The following is a 21,705-nucleotide window of genomic DNA, read 5'->3' on the forward strand; positions in this document are numbered from 1 at the left end:
CCACAGAGGACTGTAGTGAGGATCATGTGATGCAAATGGCTTGTCCCAGTGCTGGGCACAGCAGGCACAGAGGCAGCACAGTCTGTCACTGATATTGTTAAGAAGCTGCCCAGGCAGGGGGTGATAACTCCAAAGGTCAGTGCATCCCGATCTCTTAGTGCCCCCACATTCTGTCTGTCCCCAGGAGGAGATGACCAGTGCTTTGGCCACTATGCGGGTAGACTACGACCAGGTGAAGATCAAGGACCTGAAGACCTCTAACAACCGGCTTCTCAACAAGAGGAGAAAAAAGCAGGCAGGCAGCTCCTCTGCCACACAAGGCTGCAACAACCAGTAGCTCATGAGGACTTGGAGGAGCCAGGCCTCTGAGCCTGCATGGCAGACTGGAGTGTGCTGAAGCCCTGGCCAGGAGGGCCCAGGGTCATTCTTTTAACAAAAGGATTTTGTTTTATTTTAATTTGTCACTTGGAACTTCAGGATGGAGGACCCTGACCCTAAACCTCCTTCAGATCTCTGGCCCAGGCTCAAGCCCTAGAGAGGGGCAGGGCCTATGGCCTGGAAGCCGCCTGCTGCCAGAGTAGCACCTTTAGCCAGGGTGGCCCGAGTGAGGCCTCTGCGCTGTCCTGCGCTGGTACATGGCCTTAGCCTTCTAGGCCACTGGGAGTTGTGGCTGAGCTTCCCATCTTCCACGTCTTCCACGGAGACATCCCCCTGCGGGGTGGGCAGATGGGCCTGGCCTTGACAAAGGCATTGGCCATTGGTTGCCATGGTGACCAGGGACCACGTCGCTGTCTGTGAATGCTGAGTGAGCAAGTAAGGGAGGAGGGGCAATCCAAGGTTCACCTCTGCCTTCTTGGGGAGGCTGGTTTCTCTCACACTGGCTGCCTCCTCAGTCTCACTCCTTGGGCTCCCTGAGGCTGCAGGGTCCAGTCGGCCTGCCTCCCTGTGCAGTCCAGCCCTGCCTTGCTGCAGCCCCAGCCCGGACGGCACTCAGCGCTCTCCCCTGAGGGAATCCCTGGGCCACGCCATCCCGTCACTACTCCTTACTCCAAAGGGTGGCTTTTCATCTCAACTTAAGGTGAGGGATATTTTTAACCTTTTTCCACTTTGGAAAATGTCACTGTGACAAAAACCAGTATACTTCCCCTGCACCCACCTGCTCACCAGATCTCAGGCAGGAAAGCCCCTCTCTGTTGATGTCAGGGGCTATCTTTTGGTGTACTTGTGTGAAAGTGGCTGGTTGGGAGTAGGGCTAAAGAGGCTTCCCATTAACCTGAGGTCTCTTTCTTTACTCTGAGTCAGACCTGAGGTTGGGGAAGGTGACCGAGCCCTGCTCAAAGGTCTGGTCCTGGCTTGGGCCTCAGTTGGGGCAGAGACACCTGCCTGGCTGATCAAGGCTTACCCAGCCCCACCCCATCATGGTAGCCTCAGGGCGCCAAGTGCCTAATACTGCCTGACAAGTGCCTAACACCCAGCCTAGTTCCTTCCTGGCCCCTGTCTCACTGGCTGGGAAACCCTAGACCATGTCAGGTAGGACAACACTGCTGGGTTTTACATCCAGACTGTAATAAACACCATTTCATCATTTCCTCCTGGCTCCTGGGTTTACTCTTTGTCTACAGGGGTGGACAAAAGTGGCCCAAGGGCAGCTTCTCACACTCCCTAGTGATTTCACCCCAGTTGGAGGGGGTGCCTCAGGCCCGGTGAGCATGCCATGCTAATTCCAAGGCCACTGAGTCCTTGCTAGGCGTAGAAAGGTCAGAGGAGCTGAGGGATGGCAGCTGCCACATACCTCCCAGCTCTGTGCCGCCCCTGTGCAGTGTGTGTGACACCTACCCCCAGCCCTGTGTGTGCCAGTGTCTGCCCACAGTGGCCACCCCCAGCTGTGTGCCAGCCTGCTGAAGGACGGGCAGAGTGCCTGCTGCAGCACTGAGCTATTTTCAGAAGCTGCCAGATTTCATTTGGCAGTGAGAATATCGAGGAGGGGAGGGGGTGGGATGCTGCAAGACTGTCTTTTGACTACTCTAGTAACAGAGCACTCTCACCCCTTAGGAGCCCTTGCGGGCAGCCTCAAGGAGGGCTCTAACTGGCATTTCTCCCCCAGCTCCTATCTTGAAACCTCCCAGTTTTCCAAGAGCTCATCTGCTGCCTGCAGTGCTGGCTCCTCCGCCCCTCTTCCCTCAGGGCGTGGGGGAGGGTGCAGAGATGCTGGAAGGCAGGGGACAGGCAAACAGGCTTGAGATGTTCTGCTGCTTCCCAGCCTGGTGACCTTGGGCAGCTTTCTTGGCCTCAGTTTCCTCAGCTGTGTCCTAGTGATGATAGTGCCCATCTCGTGGAGTCATGTGGGGGATTTGGGCAGATGATGTGTGTGAAATACTTAGTGAGGTGCCAGGTGCATGGCTTGTGCCCCACACCCATTAGCTACTCCAACATCCTCAGCCATCAGGAAAGAGAGAACTATCTAGAGTTACGTCTAGAGTATCTAGAAGTCTCTAGAGGAAAAAGCAGCCCCAAATCTACCTCAGCAACTTTCCATCCAGAAAATCATGCCTTCCTCACCCATGGGGTTTTATTTCCAAGGGCCTGCTCTCTAGAGCAGCATCATATGGGCCTCCTGGGCTTCAGTTCCAGTCCTGGGCTTCCAGGAGGGTGACCAGATAAGTTTAAGAGACCCCATGGAGCCTGTGGTCCAGCCTAGCTTTCCTAGTGTGCTCCACATCTGGAGGAATGCTGGCCAGACACAAAGGTAGATGTAGGCTGTCTAGTCACATAGCTGTGGAGGCAGAGATGGCCTCCCTGGCTTGGCTGCCAAGCATCCAGTACCTGAGGGCTATGCTGGGTACAAGGAAGGCTACAGTGAGAGCTTCAGACAGGGGGCTCACCTCAAGGTGTTTACATTCATGAGGTAGAAGGTGAAAACATGTTGAAAATGTTGAATCAAGGTCTTGATGTGGTCTGTGATGGAAGAACATGGCTCCAGGAGAAGGAGGTGCCATAGGGCAGTTTAAGTCAAAGAGAGAATGTATGTATCCCCGTGCTGAGAAGGATGCCTGATAGGTTACAGGGTTGCAGGCAGAAGTACAGGAGCAGGGCCTCAGGAACAGAGGGATTCCATGCTCTAGGACTCCATCTGCCATTTGTCTCTGCCATTCTGTGCTTCTGCCTGGGGCTGGCCTTGATCCTCTGCCTGCACTGGCCTTTTTTTTTTTTTTTTAACCTTCTCCACAGGCAAAACCAGAACTGCAGAAGTCCTAGCTGGGGAGGTCATCTGCACAGGTGTCCACATGTCAGTTTCAGGGGAAGATTCTTATTGGTCACATTTGGCCCCTTGCTGTTGTGGGGGAGGGGGTAAAGCCCTTCCTGTAACTAGGTGGGGAGGGGTGCCCCAGAGGCAGTTAGCAGAGGAGCAAATGGAAGGATTGCCCCATTATCTCCCACATCTGTTTGGCCACTTCCCAAGAGCTCATGAGGAGCCTGGTATACCAGCAAGCCCAGCCCAGCGCCTGGCTCTGTGATCTCCAGCATCAGGTGTTGCTCTTACAAGCCAGGACCGGGAGACTGGATGCCTGACCAAGTCACACTTTTTTTGGGCCTCAGTGTGGCTGTCTGTGAAATGGGAGCAAATCTCTGACAATCAGCTAGATTTAGGTGAGCTAAGAAGCCAAGTGGCCCCTTGTTCTCATCAGCGAGTCCAGACACACAGGCATTTGCACGAGCTCTATGATAGCTTTCCTGGCAGCCTTTTGTAAAGAATTTCCTAAGAAGCTACTTGGGAGGCTGAGGCAGGATAGCTTGAGCCCAGGAGCTTGAAGTTATAGTGAGCCATGATTGTGCCACTGCATTCCAGTCTGGGCAACAGAGCAAGATTCTGTCTCTTAAAAAAAAAAAAAAAAAGGCCAGGTGCAGTGGCTCATGCCTGTAATCCCAGCACTTTGGGAGGCCAAGGTGGACAGATCACGAGGTCAAGGGATCGAGACCATCCTGGCCAACATTGTGAAACCCTGTCTCTACTAAAAATACAAAAATTAGCTGGGCGTGGTGGCACACGACTGTAGTCCCAACTACTTAGGAGGCTTAGGTAGGAGAATACCTTGAACCCGGGAGGCAGAGGTTGCAGTGAGCCAAGATCATGCCATTGTACTCCAGCCTGGGCGACAGAGTGAGACTCCGTCTTGAAACAAAAACAATTCCATGAAAGATATATACACACGTGTGTGTGTGTGCATGTATGTGTGTGCATGCATGTGTGTGTGTATGTGACATCTCTTCCCAGTGATGTTCCCCCTGACCTGGCCAACAGCCCTGATTCTGTCCTCTGAACCTGATGCTGGCTGGCTTCCAACAACCTGGCTCATTGCTATTCTACACCAGCCCCTCTCTGCCCTCAATTCAGCCCCTCCACTGCTGTGTCACAATTGAGCCTCAAAATGCAGCCTGCTACAGCCTCTGCAGGCGTCTCAGTGCTTCCAAGCCTGCTTGAAACTTTCTTTCTGGCCGGCATGGGGAGGGGGGAGATAGGCCATGTGTGGCTGTCTCCAGACCTAGCTGCCTTGGGCCTGACTGATTTGGGCCTGACTGCTTTGGGCCGAGCCTTTGCATCCCTAGTGTGTTCTCACAGCTGCCCACAAACCCGGCAGGGTAAAATTCTTCCTTTTGTCCTGCTGAGCAGCCAGCATGCTTAACTAGCAGGCAGGGAAGGGTCTGGCAAGCCCACCTCCCCTGCTGTGTGTGGGATGGAGTGGGGTGTCTAGAGCCAGGAGACCTGAGCTTGGTTTATATGAAGTCTTGAGCAAGGCAGTTATTATTTTTACAGTTGCCCATTAGTAAAATGAAACACTGAATTAACAGGACCAGATTATTCCAGCACCCTTGACAGACATTATCGCTGCGAGTTGATGGATTGCGAGGAATGCTCTATGTTCAGGTGGATCATGCATTTTTCCAGATCTCAGCTTTCATATCTGTTAGAGTGATCCTCATAAGGATGGGGCAGGGCTGCAGTGAAGACGGAGAAGGGTGGCCAAGCCCAAAGGCCTTGGTCACCAGCACAGCGCAAGTGTCTGCTAGGTGATGCACTAAGCTCCCCGGCACTCTGCCAGGTCTACCTCCTCTGTGTCCCCTGACCAGGAGGAGAAGGCAGCTGGTGACTCAAGGGAACTAGTTCCCTGGGGCTCAGAGGAGCTGGCAGAGAGGTTAATTGGGGTGTGGGGCCACCTGCTGGTCACCTGGATAAGGATTCAGTGGACACCTACTGTGTGCCACAGCCTGAAGGAGCTGTGGGGCAGGGGAGAGACCGCAGCATTAAAATGAATAGCTGACATTTGTTGAGTGCCTACTGTGTGCCAGGACTGTGCTAGGGTTTTACATGGATCATCTCACTTAGTCCTCACATTCTCATCTTGCAGATAGAGAAACTGAGTCCCAAGCTCTTAACTGCTGCTCTGTGCACTAGAGGAGGTCAAAAGAAGGAAATGCTATTTTTGGCTGAGGGCACTCACAGAAGACTTCCAGTAGGTTGACAATGTGAATTCAAAGGGAAAGCCAGATTTTGATAGTCAAACATTTAGGAATTTAGCTGGTAGGTACATGGGGAGGCAAGGCATTTTGTGTGAAGAATGGAGAACAAGTCTGTTTACTGGGTGAGAGGCAGCCATGGCACAGGGGTCTCTCACTTCCTCATCTTACCTCCTGTAGGAAGTCAGAGTGGGTGTTCACGGATGAGACAGTGGGCCCCTGGTAACAGTTCCTCCCTCTTAGAGCCCTCAGGGTTCTCCCATGGGTGGTGCATTCCCCCTCCACATGTGCACCTTTGCCTCCTCTGGAGATAGACCCAGCCAATGTGTCAATCTCCTCTTACTGCTGTAGCATTTCTGGTTGACTTAAGAGTTGGCTGTCAGAGTTGGGGCCAGATCTTTTCACACTGGACTCCCTGAACTCCCCAGGATTTGGTGAAGGAGTCCTAGGACCCTCCATTTTGGCTTCCAGTACACTGTTTTATAGATTGGTGTCCTGAGATTGAATTTGAACAAGTTTACATGCATTAAAAAAAGTTTATGGCGCACTGAACTAGGCATTAACAAAATTGATCTCAAAATTTTCAAGGCAGGTATTATAATCCCCATTTTACAGATGGGAAACCAAGGCTCGGAGTAACTAAGTGGCTGGCCAAGGTTTATGGCTGGCGAGGACAGGAGGCAGGGTTGTGCTTTCTCCCATGGTTCCTGCCCTTAGAGAGTCCATACTCCATGGACACAGGCACCTGTCAGCATTGTCTGGTGGGCCACCACTGGTGCTGACAAGGGGAGCAGAGATGACTGGATAGTTCTGGCTGTCTTAGGCAGGCTTGCTTTCCCTTTCTGGAGAGTTCACTATGGACAGAGAAAGTTGGGACAAAGAGTGGGTGGTGGGACTGAAGCACTGGGAAACCTGCCTTAGCCTATAAACCCTGCCCCTGTGTAGAGGCTGTGTGGATAAAGCAGATGACACCCCCATTTCCATTCCTTACCTTGATCTGTGTTCACAGCAAGCCAGGGGGTAACCAACTCTCAGACCTGGCAGAGATGCTCTGTGTGGGAATGAGGCAGGCCCCTCAGCCACCTCTCGAAGCAGCACCCCCGGTGTGGGGACTCTCCCCAGCCCAGCCTCCCTTCCAGGTGATGGGACCTTGACTCATGGGTCATGTTTCCCCATGTGGGCTACTAGGGCTGGATGGAGGGTCTCAGGGCCCACTGAAAAGGCCCCAGTTGAGTGAGGGGCTGGGCTCTTAGCTCTGGGTCTGGCCTGTTTGAGTCATGCCTTGGAGCTCATGTTTTAACACCTAGTGTGTGCCAGACATATCTCATACTTGACTTTGTTTACTTTTCTGTTCTTCCAGTAGCCCTCCCAGGCAGAGTTATGCCCATTTTGCAGATGAAGTCACTGAAATTTGAATGATAACAGGAGAAACGTCCCAGGTTTCTATGAGTGGTGTGTGGCAGGACCAGGGTCTGAAGCTAGGGCATGGAACTTCACAATCCCCTTCCTAATGGGAAGGCTGTTCCTGCCCAAAGAATTCCAATGTTATCTGACCCATTCCCTAATGTGGTCTACCTGGAGCTGTCACAAACCCATTCCTCCTCTGCCCTGATTTTCTATGCCCCTGCATGCCAGAGGAAGGATTCTTGGGGGTGACCTTCCATGACCTCTGGCCCCTGAACTTGGGCAAGGAGTGCCTGGCACCTCTCAGGATGCTTTAAAGTTGGAGTGCTTCCCTGCAGAGGAGATAGATGTTGATCTGAGTCACACAGCTTGGGATCCCCTCCTGACTCCACTCTGTGACCTTGGACAACTCCCTTAATCTCTCTGAGCCCATTTCCTCATTAGAACATAGAGATATAGCAATGCCTGCCCCCAGACTGTGAGAGACTGGGAGAGGTAAAGCATGACAGTCTGCTGAGCTCCCAGCATGTCATAGGTCCTGAAAAAATTCACCTTACATATGAGACCGTGTGGTGTGTAATGGTGTTCAAGGAAGTATTGAGTCACAGGTTAAAGCTTTCAGAAAGGAGGCTGACTTCCTGGGAGCAGTCAGAGCTCCTGTCTAACTGAGCCACCCACCTGCCCTTGAGGCCTCTCTCTCTCTCTCTCTCTGAAGGTTCCTGCCAGGCCAGGGCCTAGTAGGCTGTGTGGTGGGGCTGGCCAGGGCTGCTATGAAAGACAGGTGAAGCAGGGGAGTCTCTGCTCAGTGGCATCAGACAGGTCCAGAGAACCCCTCCTTACAGGGTCAGGAAGGGAGCCAGAGACTGTGGGACACCATACCAGCTGGTGAGGGGATGGACTGGCCCAGCATGCCTCCTGTGGGCAGGCGTCCCTGTGCTGTTAGCTGAGCCAAGTTAAGCAGGCAGGACTCCTTCTACAATGATGGAGCCTACAGCCAAACAGTGGCGTGATAGACAGGGACAGAAGGGTTGGGGGGAGGGTCTCTGAGAAGGGGACACTCAGCCAAAGATGAATTACAAGAAGTTGGTTATAAAAAAAAAAGAGAGAGGCCAGGCTGGGTGACTCCCACCTGTAATCCCAGCACTTTGGGAGGCCGAGGTGGGCAAATCACCTGAGGTTGGGAGTTCAAGACCAGCCTGGCCAACTTGGTGAAACCCTGTCTCTACTAAAAATACAAAAATCAGTCAGGTATGGTGGCGGGCGCCTGTAATCCCAGCTATTCTGGAGGCTGAGGCAGGAGAATCGCTTCAACCTGGGAGGCAGAGGTTGCAGTGAGCTGAGATCGTACCACTGCACTCCAGCCTGGGTGAAAGAGTGATACCCTGTCACAAAAAAAAAAAAAAAAAAAAAAAGAAAAGGAAAAGAGAGGATGGGCATCCCAGGCAGAGAGACTAGCAGGTGCAAAGGCCTTATAGCAGAAAAGAGCACAATATAGAGAGTGCTGATCTCATCCAGCCTCCCCTGGACAGAAGTGAGCATGTGGACACCCTTATTGGACCCAAGGAAGTCAAGCTTTTGGAGGCACCTTTCTCTAGGTCCTGCCACTGACCACCCAGAACAGAATGAGTCCAGGGCTCAGGATGGATCAGCCAGATGTGAATCAGCCCCCACCTGGCCCTTGACTTTACATATGGAACACTAGCTCCTAAGATGGCTTTGATATCTAATTGCTGGCAATAAATTAAACCCACAAAACTGAGGATGCAAAGCTCACTGGGGCTGTTAACATCAGCAAAGCCAGTGGCTGTGTCTGTTTTCACACCAAGATGCAATAAGATACAACTCACCTCTGGAGATAGATTACATAGAGATAGGGCCCTGCCCTTTGGGCCTGGAAGAGAGAGGGTCGATTCCTGTTAGTGAGCTCCTGTAACTAAGCTTGATATTATCACAGTTGTATGAATGCTTGGAAGGGAGATCCTGGAGTAGGGGTGAGCAGAGATTTTTCAGCCATAGTCATACACTCTAATCTCAGCCAGCAAGAGACAAACCCCTCCTCCCTCTAGCCCATGAGTCAATGCAGGCTAGGGGCCTGGGCTAGGAGCACTGCCAAGGGATGAGGGGGACCTCAAGGTGTTCTTCCTGGGACAGCCATCCTCCTCCTATGCCCACCTTTCCCGGCCTGCCCTGAGAAGGTTTTCTTCCTTCTGTTGCTCTAGAAGTTAGGTGAGTTTCCTGGTAGAGTTAGTTCCATGGAGTAAATAATTCCCACCTCAAGCTGGGAGGGCTGCCTGGAGGAGGTTAGGATGCTGTACATGTGTGAGAAGGGTATAGGGAAGGAGGAGGCAGCCAGTTTTCATGCTCTGGAGGGAAGATAGTCAGAGGTCAGTTGAATTGACCAAGGGTGCCCAGAAGGTTAGTAGCTGGAGCTATGAACAAAAGAAGGCTCCCTGGAGATAGTCTGAAATGTAGGAGAAGAGGAAGATGGCATTGGGACTGGGGGGACTTAGAAGAGCTTGTAGGTCTAGCTTCAGGATTTCCAATGTTTCCTCCTTAGAGTCCGATTACCCTTAGAAAAGGGTGGTACCTCTTGGGCCTCTGCACTTTCTTGCCTCCATGTTTGTCTTCTTGGACTGGCCAAACCAGTCCTTCAAGGAGGGAAGTGGATCCAGGAAAAATGAAAGTTGGCACAGGTATGGTTCAGAAACAGCTTGAGAACTGGAATGGACAAGCAGTTCTAAATAGACTCCAAGAAGGTCAGAACTGGAAAGTACCATTTGATCCTCATTTTATAAGTGAGAAAACTGAGGCTCAGAAGCCAGTTACCCAGCCTAGATTGTCTCACCCAACATGTGCAGCCCGGGGTAGCGGGGCGCTGTCCACTGGCTGGGCCACCTTGCCTTCCCTGGCCTTAGAGTTCCCTTTCAGGTCTTTCCGGCTCTCACCTTCTCCTGTGGAGCTCTTTTCCATTTTTGCTTATTCTTGAAGAGGACTTTATCCGTGATTGTTTTTGTGACATCCATAGCTCTTAATTAGGCTTCCTTGGGCCTCCTTTCCAGAAGGCTTTGAGTGAAAAGAGCATCAGTATTTGGCAATGGGATCGGTGTAAGGGGCCCTGCCCATGGCCTGGAGAGAAGGGCAGATGTGCAGGGAGGCTGGTGCTGAATTACTGGGTCCTAGAGAGGCTGGAGGCCTCTATACTGTGCTCTTTTCAGACCCCATCCCATGCAGGTTCTGCTGGAACCCTGAGGCCCTTCAAGGCTGAGACCCCTGGCTCCTAGGCTGGCTGCTGATGTCCCCCTCCCTACCACTCTCAGGACTACAACTGCCCAAAGGCTGGACACACACAGGGATTTCCTGGCTGCATCCTGTGGATGGGTAGGGCTGTGGAAATGTTGGAAGCCATGGCCTGTCTGCGTTGAAGTCCCTACTCTCTGGCTTGAAATGCGGCCACTGACTATAGGCTCTTCAGCATAAGGATGTCTTTCAGAGAATCAGGGCTATGAAGATCATGAGAGGAGAGTGGTAGTTTTGCTCGGCCTTGGGACTTGAGGTGGGTTTGGAAGGAAGATGGAAGGTCAAAGGAGAGAGGGCACAGCATGGCTCGGGAATGCTCTTGCTGATTTGGGTGTGGGGAGTGTGGCTAGGAAAGGGCAGGGCCTCTCTTAAGCTGTAAGTGTCCAGCCTGGGGTGGAAAGATAAATTCCAGGCTGAGTATGGACACTGCTGTGGAGGCAGCAGGGAGCCATTAGGGACCCTTGGACTGAAGAGAAGTGACAAGAGAGTGGTTTGGGGCAGCTTTGTCTGGGAACTGGCAATGACGAAGCAGGAGTGGAGGAACTCTTCTCACAATTTCTCCCAGATGCAAGTAGCATGGCCTCAGGGCAGATGTTCCTCTCCAAGGGTGACTGGGACTGTGGCTGGATGCTCAGAGACAGCCTAGGATGATTCCCACATGAATCACCATCAACCCCTGGCTCATGTCCACCCTTGGTTAGAGTCTTCCTTGACAAGGTCTCCCTGGGGCATTCTTAAACCTGCACCAGGTATGTTTTCCAGGCGAGCCGAGCAATTCTCATGCTGCTGGCCCTGAGGTTCCCCACAATCTGGGACTTCCTGTCCAATGGAAAGAAAAGGAAAACTCACATTATTGACAGATGGATCCTGAACCCCTCAGCTCACATAACCCTCGCAGCAGTCAGAGGCAGGTGCCATTCTCACCCATTTTATCCCTAACACCTCCTGATGAGCCAAGTCTTCTCAGACTCCACAGTCCCTGCTGGTCCCTTGACTCTGGGGTTTCCCTGGCTTCTGGCCCCGTCAGAACCTCTCTGGGGCCTCCATCTTGAGAACCTGCCTGAGCCTGGATGGTGCCTGGATTTACCGCAGGCTCCTTGGGTGATACTGCTCCACAACTGGGTCTGGGGAGCTTGGCCCCAGGTGGCCACCTCTAGTGGTCTCTTTCTGGCTGGTGGTTGCCAGCAGCAAGAACCACCATCATTTCCCCCACCATTCAAGAAGCCCCCAGGGATTCTCTGCATCTAGAAAAAAAGCACAAAAACATAGGCTATATCCTGGAAGTGGGCAGGGGATAGGCAAAGCCTCTCCTACTTTCCTCTTCCCCAAAGTATCTTCCACAGCTTCCAGATTTGTCACCGTGCAGTGTCACAGTCTTAGGTTTGGTACTGCACACTGCAGGTTCTGCAAAAGTCTGAAGGTCAGCCTCTCAAAGATTGTGGCTGTTGTTTTCCCTGGATGTAGAGAAGGGGTTTTGGTGTTGGAAACTCCCCAGAACTCTGGGGCTAGCTGCTGTGGGTGATCTTGAACAAGTCTCTTCTGTTCTTTGCGATCTCAGTTCCCTTGACTGTAAAATGGCCAAAATTATGCTCACAGGATTATTGGGAGGATTTCATGTGAGAACACATGAGAAAATACCATAATTACAGAGTCTGGTGCTCTAAAAGTAGAATTACTTCAGGTTAGAGGGAACAAGGGTGCCCTGGAGCAGCTCTACAGAATGAGGAGGCAAAAAGGGGCTGGAAGGCAGGTAGCATCTGATCTGACAGAGAGGGCCAGAGCAGTTATATGCATCCAGGAGCTCCTATGCCATGCTGAGGTCTGTGATGTACATCCCTGCTCTGCAGACATTGAGGATAGTCTGCTGTTTACCTAGAAGAGTTTATAATAGTCAAAAGCTTGGGGTTGAAGGAGCCAGTATTGGGAGGCCAGTGGCCAGCCTGGAGGAAGAAGAGAGTCGGTGGAAGGAGCTGGAGACACAGTGCCCTTTTCCAAAGGCCACACCTATGCTCATGAACTTGAGTTATGTCTCAGGCCATGGGTGCTAAGGGGATAACCCAAAAGGAATTAGAAAGTTTCCTAAGCAAAAGATAAACTCTGAGGGCTCTACCTGGTTCCAGGCCCGAGGAAGTCATGCTTTCAGACCTCATCCCCTGGCAGTCCTGGTCCATCTTACTGAGCACAGATCCACATGCCTCATGTTCCCCAGGGGCAGATTTGTAAGCCCAGAAGTCAAGGCCTGACTTGAACCTGATGAATATGAATGAATCAGATCAAATACATGCTGTATGCTCCCAGGCCTGATTTCTCCAACTCCTCCAGCCCATATCCAAGGAGGAGCTACAGAAATGTCCATGACTCAGTTTCCATGTGGAATAGCATTCAGCAGTTCAGGTCTGTGATGGACTCTAACAACAGCACTGTAGGTTTGTCCATTGGCCACTGTCATGGTCAAACAAGTAGCTTCCAAAAGGAGCCAGCATGTCACATGGAAAGAGTGGGACTAAGAGAAAGAAGGGGGAGGTGTCATACACTTTTTTTTTTTTTGAGATAGAGTCTCACTCACTCTATTGCTCAGGCTGTAGTGCAATGGCACCATCTCAACTCATTGCAACCTTTGCCTCACGGGTTCAAGTTATTCTTGTGCCTCGGCCTCCAAATAGCTGGGATTATAGGGGTGCACCACCACACATGGATAATTTCTTTTTTTTTTTTCTTTTTGAGACAGGGTCTCGCCCTGCCGCCCAGGCTGGAGTGCAGTGATGTGACCTCAGCTCACCATAACCTCCGCCTCCTGGATTCAAGTGATTCTCCTGCCTCAGCCTCCTGAGTAGCTGGGATTACAGGTGCCCGCCATCACACCCTGCTAATTTTTTGTATTTTTAGTAAAGACAGGGTTTCACCATATTGGTCAGGTCTGGAACCCCTGACCTCAAGTGATTATCAGTCTCCCAAATCACTGGGATCACAGGCATGAACCATCACACCTGGCCTTCATATACTTTAAAATAACCAGACATCAAGTGAACTCACTCATCACCAAGGGGATGGTGCTAAGCCATTCACGAGGGATCGACCCCCATGATCCAAACACCTCCCACCAGGGCCTATCACCAACACTGGGGATTACATTTCAACATGAGATTTGGCAGGGACAAATATCAAAACCATTTCATCACAGATGGAGATGTAAGAGGGAGAGAGGCACCAAGGTGACTGCTAGAGTGTTACCTTGGACTGCTAGAGAGATGGAGGTGCTGTCTCTTAAGATAAGAGACTGTGTGTAGAGGGGATGGTTTGCAGTATTGGCCACTCTCATTTCAAGACACTATTAGACATTCCAGGTGTCAGGAAGGCAGTTGGAATGATGGAGCTTGGGGTACAGCTTTGGGAGACATCATGATTAAATGGAGTCCAAAGCTACAAGATCAGACAAGAGTAGAAAATGTGGAGAGGGACAAAAAGGGGACTCAATCCTGTGGCAGAGGTTGGGGAGACACGAAAGATCCAGAAAAGTAGACTGAGAGGGAGCAGCCAGCTAAGAGAAAAACCAAGAGAGTATAGTTTGTCGGAAACCTCTAAAAGCAAATATTATAAGAAAGGAATGGTCACTGTGTTGAATGCTGCTGCGCAGGAAAAGTAGGATGAAGACAGAGAAGCAATAATCAGATTTGCCACCACAGACATCCTTGGTGGTCTTGCCACGGACGTTTCAGTGGAATAATAGGGCTGGAAGCCCTATTATTGCAGGGGGAAGTGGGAGCTGCTGTAGATATGGAGGTAGAGGCAGTGAGTGCAGTGAAAGGGAGTGGCAGCCTTTTTCCAAGCACCCCATGAGGAGCCTTGAGCTCTGGGCTTCTCTTCTAACAGACCAGCGGCCTCAGTGGCCACAGAGAAAGACAAAAATGGGTCCTATGCCTTGGAAGTCAGGGCCTGGGTTGGCCAGAGTGGAAGAGTAGATGAGCTAGGCTGGGAAGGATGAATCAGGTACAAAAATCCATGCTCAGTGCTGTCACATCTGTCTGTCAGAAGAGCCTAGCTTTGAGAAATACTTCCTGTTTATTAGCAGGAAGGATGAGCTCCAAAGAGGGTGGGCTCCAGAGTACAGGGTGGCCAGTGCTGCCCAGCTCCATGTCCCGTCTGTGTGTATCATTCTCCTGAGAAAGTGGTACTGCTGTATACAGGTAAATTTGTCATAAAAGCAACACATAATCATTGGGAAATTGTAGAAAGGCGGAAAGGGTCACTTCTTGGTATATTATATTCTGATTTGTTTCTACATGGGATTATTCTTGCATAATTATGACCACATTGTGAACAGAATTTTGGGCCTGATTATTTTTTGCTGAATGTGACATACTAGACATTCTCTTTGTTGATAGATGGATTTCATGGTTGTTATTGGTTGCATACAATTGCATGGAGTAATGCCCCATGTTCAATCACTTCATCCCCTACTGGTTGTCATTTGGATTATTTCCAATATTTATAGACAATGTTACATTGGATATCTATATAAATGAAACTTATCTCAATCCATTTTCACAGAAATAACATTTTCTTGGGGGAGGATTCTTGATACCCACTTGCCATAGTGCTGGTGGGAGGGTCACCTGGACCCACCCTACTTGAAATAAGTAGCCCTCTATTATACTAACTCCCTTCAAATAGTCATTAAAAGTTTTTTATTTGGGCCTGATGTGGTGGCTTATGCCTGTGATCCCAGCACTTTGAGAGGTGAGTGAATCACTTGAGGCCAGGAGTTGGAGACCAGCCTAGCCAACATGATGAAACCTCGTCTCTATTAAAAATAGAAAAATTATCCAGATGTGGTAGCATGCTCCTGTAATCCCAGCTAATCAGGAGGCTGAGACAGAGAATTGCTTGAACCTGGGAGACAGAGGTTGCAATGAGCTGAGATGGTGCCACTGCACTCCATTCTGGGTGACAGTGCAAGACCGCATCTCAAAAAAAATAAAATAAAAACAAAAAATAAAAATAAATAAAATGCCGGGCATGGTGGCTCACGCCTGTAATCCTAGCACTTTGGGCGGCTGAGGTGGGTGGATCACCTGAGGTCAGGATTTCAAAACCAGCCTGGCCACCATGGCGAAACCCCATCTTTAAAAAAATAAAAATAAAAATAAAAATAAAATAAATAAAAAGAAGGGGTCTTCTTGTAGCTTCTATTTGTCTTTCTTTGATAGTTAAAGATGTTCATTTTCCTATCTGTTCATTTACTATTCTATTTCTCCTCACAGGAGGAAGCAGTTTCCATTGGGTGACCCAAATTTGTACCTTTCCCCGTGGGCTCTCTGAATGGCTCATCAGCCCTACTAGGGCTGTCCTCACCAGCTGGAGTGATCCAAGGTCAAATCTCTGTGTCCTCCTGCATTGTCTCCATGCCTTCAGCCAGTCTTCACAGTTGCACTCTTCTTCCTAAATGCCCATAGCAGCCTCTTGGCCTGCCCCACAGGGTCTCCTCTAAGCTGACATTGACTGTCCCCAGCCACTTCCCCTGGACCCTGAAGAGCCTTCAGAAAATATACCTTGACCCGCTGACGAGTTTAGTCTCTACTGATTACTCAGAATTCTTCATAGTCTGCCTCTATCTACCTGCTACCCTGCACCCACCTCCAAGGAAATCTTGGGCTCCAGTCATGCTGGCCTCATCTGGGCCTCATTGCATCCCACTCATCTTGCTTTTTTCTGCCTCTGTGCCTTGGTTCATGAGACTGCCCCTAAGAATCATGTCCACTTAAACTCATCCTCTGAGACCTTGCCTCCTCAGCCAAACCTTCCCAGATTTTTCCAATCTGCTCAGCCTCCCCTGCCTCTGAATGGCTGAAGCATTTATAGTCTATAGGGGCTCTCTGAGAGGGTCCCCAATGAGTAGTTCTCGTTCTTCAAGTTCTGAACAATGAAGAAATAAAACTCAGATGGAGGACAAAGGATTATCTTCTTTACTGAAGAAGGCTTAGAGAAGGAAGTGGCTTAATGTAAGGTCACATGTGCCTGTGCTGGGATGACTTTCCCCCTTTCCCTAGTCTCACTTGCTTTGGGTAAGTGAGGCCCCACACATCCCAGCCAGTGGAGACCCACACATAGAAGAAAGCACTGGAGTGGGAAATCTGCCCCCCTCCTCACAGTCCATACTCCAGGGGCAAATGCTAAATCCTGTCTTGAATTAATAGAGTCGCTATGAGTTTTGTTGCCTCAACTATGCTGGACCAACTTTAGGAGGTCCTTAAGACCCAAGGAATGTACAGCTTTTTATCTTTACAGTGCCTTCAAGCAGGTGAAGAGGACTCCCTCTTAGTAAGCCCTTCCTTCTGCACACACACTAACCCGAGTAAAGTCTAAAATTCTAACCCAAGTAAAGTCTAAAATTCTGTTTTGAGGACCTCATTTCCCTACGGATGCTGGTCTGAGTGTGCAGGCAGAACCTATGGGAGCAGGCAGGGATATAACCACTATCATTCACCCAGGCCTCAGTCAGGAGGGGGACAGGGCTTTTCCTGAGGGCAGTCTTCCATGGGGCTGCAGGACATGAAGGCACAATTGCCCTCGGTACCTCTGTACTAAGATCAAGGAGAGAATCAAACAAGAGGTTGGGATGGCATAGACATGTTTTGCTTAACTCGCAAGTGTGTCAAGAGCTTCCTTTGGGCTTTTACTGGACAGATGATAAGTGATTGGATTATCCAAGGCATGGGGGATTAATTATTTTGGGCTGGACAGAAGAGTCCACGGATAGAGCCAGTTATTATTATTATTTTTTTTAGACAGAGTTTCGCTCTTGTTACCCAGGCTGGAGTGCAATGGCGCGATCTCGGCTCACTGCAACCTCCGCCTCCTGGGTTCAGGCAATTCTCCTGCCTCAGCCTCCTGAGTAGCTGGGATTACATGCAACACTATGCCCAGCTAATTTTTTTGTATTTTTAGTAGAGACGGGGTTTCACCATGTTGACCAGGATGGTCTCGATCTCTTGACTTCATGATCCACCCGCCTCGGCCTCCCAAAGTGCTGGGATTACAGGCGTGAGCCACCGCGCCTGGCCAGAGCCAGGTTACAAACTCTACTGCTCCACTGGCTGTTGCTTTCTAGAGGAATGTGAATTCTTACACAATTTGAAATCCACCTGGTAATGCCTCGATTCCAGAGCTGTGGGTGCACACACATCATTGCACCACGTAGAATTAGAAAAAGAGTTCTCTAAAAATAACTACCGAGGAATATTTAATTTGATAGCAAGACTATGACTAATCCATGAAACAGAGAGTCTGTGTGACAAGACACAGTACAATAATGGGGAGAAATTCATGTTTGACCTTTAAGCAAGTGCAAAATGAAACAGATCTATGCCTTGGCAGCTGAGGACCCTGTGGCTCTAGGGAGAGTGTCTGTGAGCAGGGAGTTGATGGCCATAAAGGAGAACTGATGCAACATGTAGTTCTCATGGGTGTTGCATGATGGAAATAGCTTAGGGAAATCAATACCTTTTGGTGTTAAATAGAGAGAAGAGACTCATGCTGAGCTAAGTGCTGGCTGGTAAGAGGCGGACGCAGGAGGCCAGCCTAGCAACACGGGGGTGACCAAACCAACTCTCGCAGGTGAGCTTGGAGAAGTAGATTCCACAAATGCAAAGAGATCCAGCATTTCTGGGAAGCAATTTGAGCCCATAGGAGGGGAGCAAAGTTCCAAAGTTTTGTGAACATTTATCTTGTGTTGAGAACTTTGTAGGCATTATCCTCAGAAGCATCCCTGATGTAGAAGCCATTTTGATTCCCAGTTGACAGGAAGAAATTGGGTTCAGAGAGATTAAACTACTTGCCTGGGGTCAACCAGTTAGGAAGTATCTATAGGGAGCTGGATGTGAACCCAGCTCTGACTCCAGAGGCCTCAAGCTCTATTCCCTGTTGCTAGGTCACCTGAAACTTGAAAAAGCTTGAGGCTGTCAGTGGGCTAGAGTGACAGACTGGGGTTGGGACAGGCTGGGTACAAGTGAGGTTTTGGCAGAGGCCACCCCATGATGAGTTCTCATGAAAAATTGCCATGGCTCCTGGCATGGCAATTTTCTGAATCAGGATCACTTCTCTGATTGTTCCATAATTCATGACTGCATATTATAAATTCCGATCCATCACCCTCAGTGCTAATTGGAGAACAGAATAATCCCCATTTCTTAGAGTTGCTCTTCCTCAGTGGTGACAGGGTGAGTACTATTCCTGGTGCTCCCTGGGTCAGGGCCCTGCATGTTCTGAATACATGTCCTAAGGTATGATCTTGTGAGAGAATTCTCTAAAGATTTCTCTTTTTTTTGGCATCCTCTATTAAATGTTCCTCAAGGAAGAGATTAGCAGTGATCCTTAATCAGATTCATGGCCAATTGCTTGTTGGCACCCCTGGCAATATTCTTTCCTTGGATGCTTAGCATGGTCAGGGATGGGAGTGACAAGCAAGGTGTTGAGACCACAGCTGAAGTAGTGGGTCACAGAACCTGGAGAGTAGGCTGTGTAGGGAGGTAAGCTGTCCTTCCTCTCCAAACCTGGGAGATGAGTGCTGGAGCCTAACACAGGTGTTCCATCTTGAGAATAAAGGAAAGATTGGCTCACGGAGGAGAAAGAAGCCTGGAGTGGTCCTGTCTGAGCAGTGGTCCTAGATGCTTCTGCAGACTTTGTTGGTGCACAGAGAATTGAGGAACATGCAGCGGTGCACTCAAGGGGCTAGGCCTTTTCCTAGGCTGTTCCCTCAACAAGCCCAGGATCTCCTTGAGGGGAGATTGTGTTCTTATTCATGTCTCTTACCTCTGCTTCTGACCCAAGGCCTGTCAATGGTAATATCATGGGATGTGGCAAGGCTCCGATGCCTGCTCGTCTCCCACTCTAGTCACATTTCTCCCCACTCCCCACTTGCTCGCTCACACATCACGTCCTGGTCACGCTGGCATTTCCATTCCTTGGATACGTTTAGCTCCTTCTTCACCAGATTCACTTCCTCTAAATGCTGCTCGCTCTGTCTAGAACATTTTCTCTTCTATTTGGCTGATTTGTATGTATTGTCAGCCTCCAGTTTAAATATCATTTCCTCCAGGAAGTCTTCCCTATTTGCAAACTAGGTCAGGGCCCCTGGCTGAGGCTCCCTCTGTACATGTATACTTTCTCTTCTTTCCTAGTACTTGTGTCTCTCTCCGTTCTTTTTTTTTTTTTTTTTTGAGATAGAGTTTTGCTCTGTCACCCAAGCTGAAGTGCAGTGGTGCAATCTCGCGATCTCGACTCACTGCAACCTCTGCCTCCTGTGTTCAAGTGATTCTATTGCCTCAACCTCCGGAGTAGCTTCAGTCTCTGAGGATTACAGGCACGTGCCACTACACCCAGCTAATTTTTGCATTTTTAGTAGAGATGGGGTTTCACCATGTTGGCAAGGCTGGTCTCAAACTCCTGGCCTCAAGTGATCAGCCCACCTAAGCCTCCCAAAGTGTTGGGATTTACAGGCGTGAGCATTGTGCCTGGCCTTGTGCCTCTCATTAGAGATTTGCTTGTGTGATAATTGGTTCAATATCTCTTCCTCCAGCTAGATGCTAAATTCCATGAAGAGAGGCTGGGCACAATGGCTCACGCTTGTAATCCCAGCACTTTGGGAGGCTGAGGCAGGCAGATCACTTGAGGTCAGGAGTTCACCCTAGCCAACATGGCAAAACCCCATCTCTACCAAAAATACAAAAAATTAGCTAAGTGTGGTGGCAGGTGCCTGTACTCCCAGTTACTTGGGAGGCTGAGGCAGGAGAATCACTTGAACCCGGGAGGTGAAGGCTGCAATGAGCAGAGGCTGCAATGAGCATCACTGCACTCCAGCTTGGGCTACCGAGCAAGGCTCTGTTTCTAAACAAACAAACAAACAAACAAACAAACAAACAAACAAACAAACTCCATGAAGAGAAAGACTGTGAAGCTTTTTTTGTTCTGAACCTGGCCCCTAATAGGTGTTCAATAAATTTTTGGTAAATAAATGATTCAAATTTCTTACACTTCAAGATAAAAAGTTTGAAAAGTTGGTGGGAATAAAGTCCCAGCTCTCTTCCTAGCCCCAGACCCACAGCATTTCCGAGACTGGGTAGGTGGTGCTACACTACACAACAGACTTTTGTTTTTTAACTAATTTAACTCAAGTGGGTTGGTGAAGGCATTTCAATTGGTGGCTTTTTATGTGTAGAGAAATAATCTCTGTCCTGATTTGCAGTATCTGTTCTATTTTGGGCTGTTTTTCTCTTTTGGGCCTATTTGTATTGGAGCAATAATTTCACCATTTGGCTATGCAGAGGCTCAATTAATATTACAAATATGGTCCCATAAAATTTGCTTCTTGACATCAGAACGTTTTGTTGCTAATTACTCTCCAAGGTTTTTAATTTCAATCCCTCCTTGGTGACTTAGTGCAGAAATTTAAGGACATAATTATTTCTCCTCAAGGGAAAGAGAACTAGGTAATGGCAAGTTTCTGTGTGTTTGCCCTTCCTTCCAGGGGTATCTTGTTTTGGAGTCTATCTCCTCCCTTTTTTCTAGACAGAAAATAAATAAGCAAACAAAAACCTTATTGGAACAAAAATAGAAATTTCTGGAAAACATTAAAAGCACTCATTTACTAATGTATTCATTCAAACAATATTTACTGAGCACCTATTATGTGTGAGATCCTGCATGCTAGGGATTAAAAATAAAAAGAATATAGCATGGTGCTATCTCCAGGTAGATCACAGTCTTGAGTGGGCAGAAAGCAAGTGCTGAGAATTCTCTGACACATCTGGACACATCTGGGGGTGTTTCTCATGGTGGGACTTGTTTATTAGAACTCATCCAGAAGTGCCACATCAGTCTCCAGGAATTACAATCAGGGGAGCTTTGGCCATTTCTCATTTGAAGATCTTGGCTAACTGAAAGAAATCCACATTTTAATGATATTTTGAATGGATTGATAAAATAGGAACAGATGGTTAAAGTTTGTTATTTTAGGGAAAATAATGAAATATTGCACTGCTTAATCTGTCTTCCTGTCACACTCTTTCCTATACCCTCTCTACTGAAAGGATACTCAGATGTAACCAAACTTAAAGCAAAATACTGATATCTTCTTAGACACTAGGTCTCTTTACCTGAAAGGGTTCTAACTTTGTCAGCCATCTCTGTGTTAACTTACTTTGTCTTTTTTTTTTTTCCAGACACGTTCTCAGTTTGTCACCCAGGCTGGAGTGCAGTGGAGCAATCTCAGCTAACTGCAACATCTGCTTCCTGGATTCAAGTGATTCTCTTGTCTCAGCCTCCTAAGTAGCTGGGACTACAGGCGCATACCACCATGACTGGCTAATTTTTGTATTTTTAGTTGGCATTTCACCATGTTGGCTAGGCTGGTCTTGAACTCCTGGCCCCAAGTGATCCACCACCTCAGCCGCCCAAAATGCTGGGATTACAGGTGTAAGCCACTGTGCCCAGACT

At 49.2% G+C, this 21,705-nt stretch overlaps 1 protein-coding gene across 2 annotated transcripts in view; it reads left to right on the top strand.

Moving 5' to 3' along the window:
* The window catches only part of MAPKAPK3 (MAPK activated protein kinase 3), a 35,314-nt gene extending 33,725 nt beyond the window's left edge, over positions 1–1,589 (top strand). For both annotated transcript variants that reach the window (XM_064367130.1, XM_012467841.2), the window contains one exon: positions 185–1,589. In XM_064367130.1, the coding sequence (XP_064223200.1) occupies positions 185–337 (153 nt within the window). In that variant the 3' untranslated portion in view covers positions 338–1,589. The remainder of the gene's footprint in view (positions 1–184) is intronic.
* Positions 1,590–21,705: the final 20,116 nt, after the last annotated feature.

The sequence above is a fragment of the Aotus nancymaae genome, unplaced genomic scaffold (assembly GCF_030222135.1).
Source record: "Aotus nancymaae isolate 86718 unplaced genomic scaffold, 86718_ANA_hifiasm-v0.15.2.pri h1tg000067l, whole genome shotgun sequence".
Lineage (NCBI taxonomy): Eukaryota > Metazoa > Chordata > Mammalia > Primates > Aotidae > Aotus > Aotus nancymaae.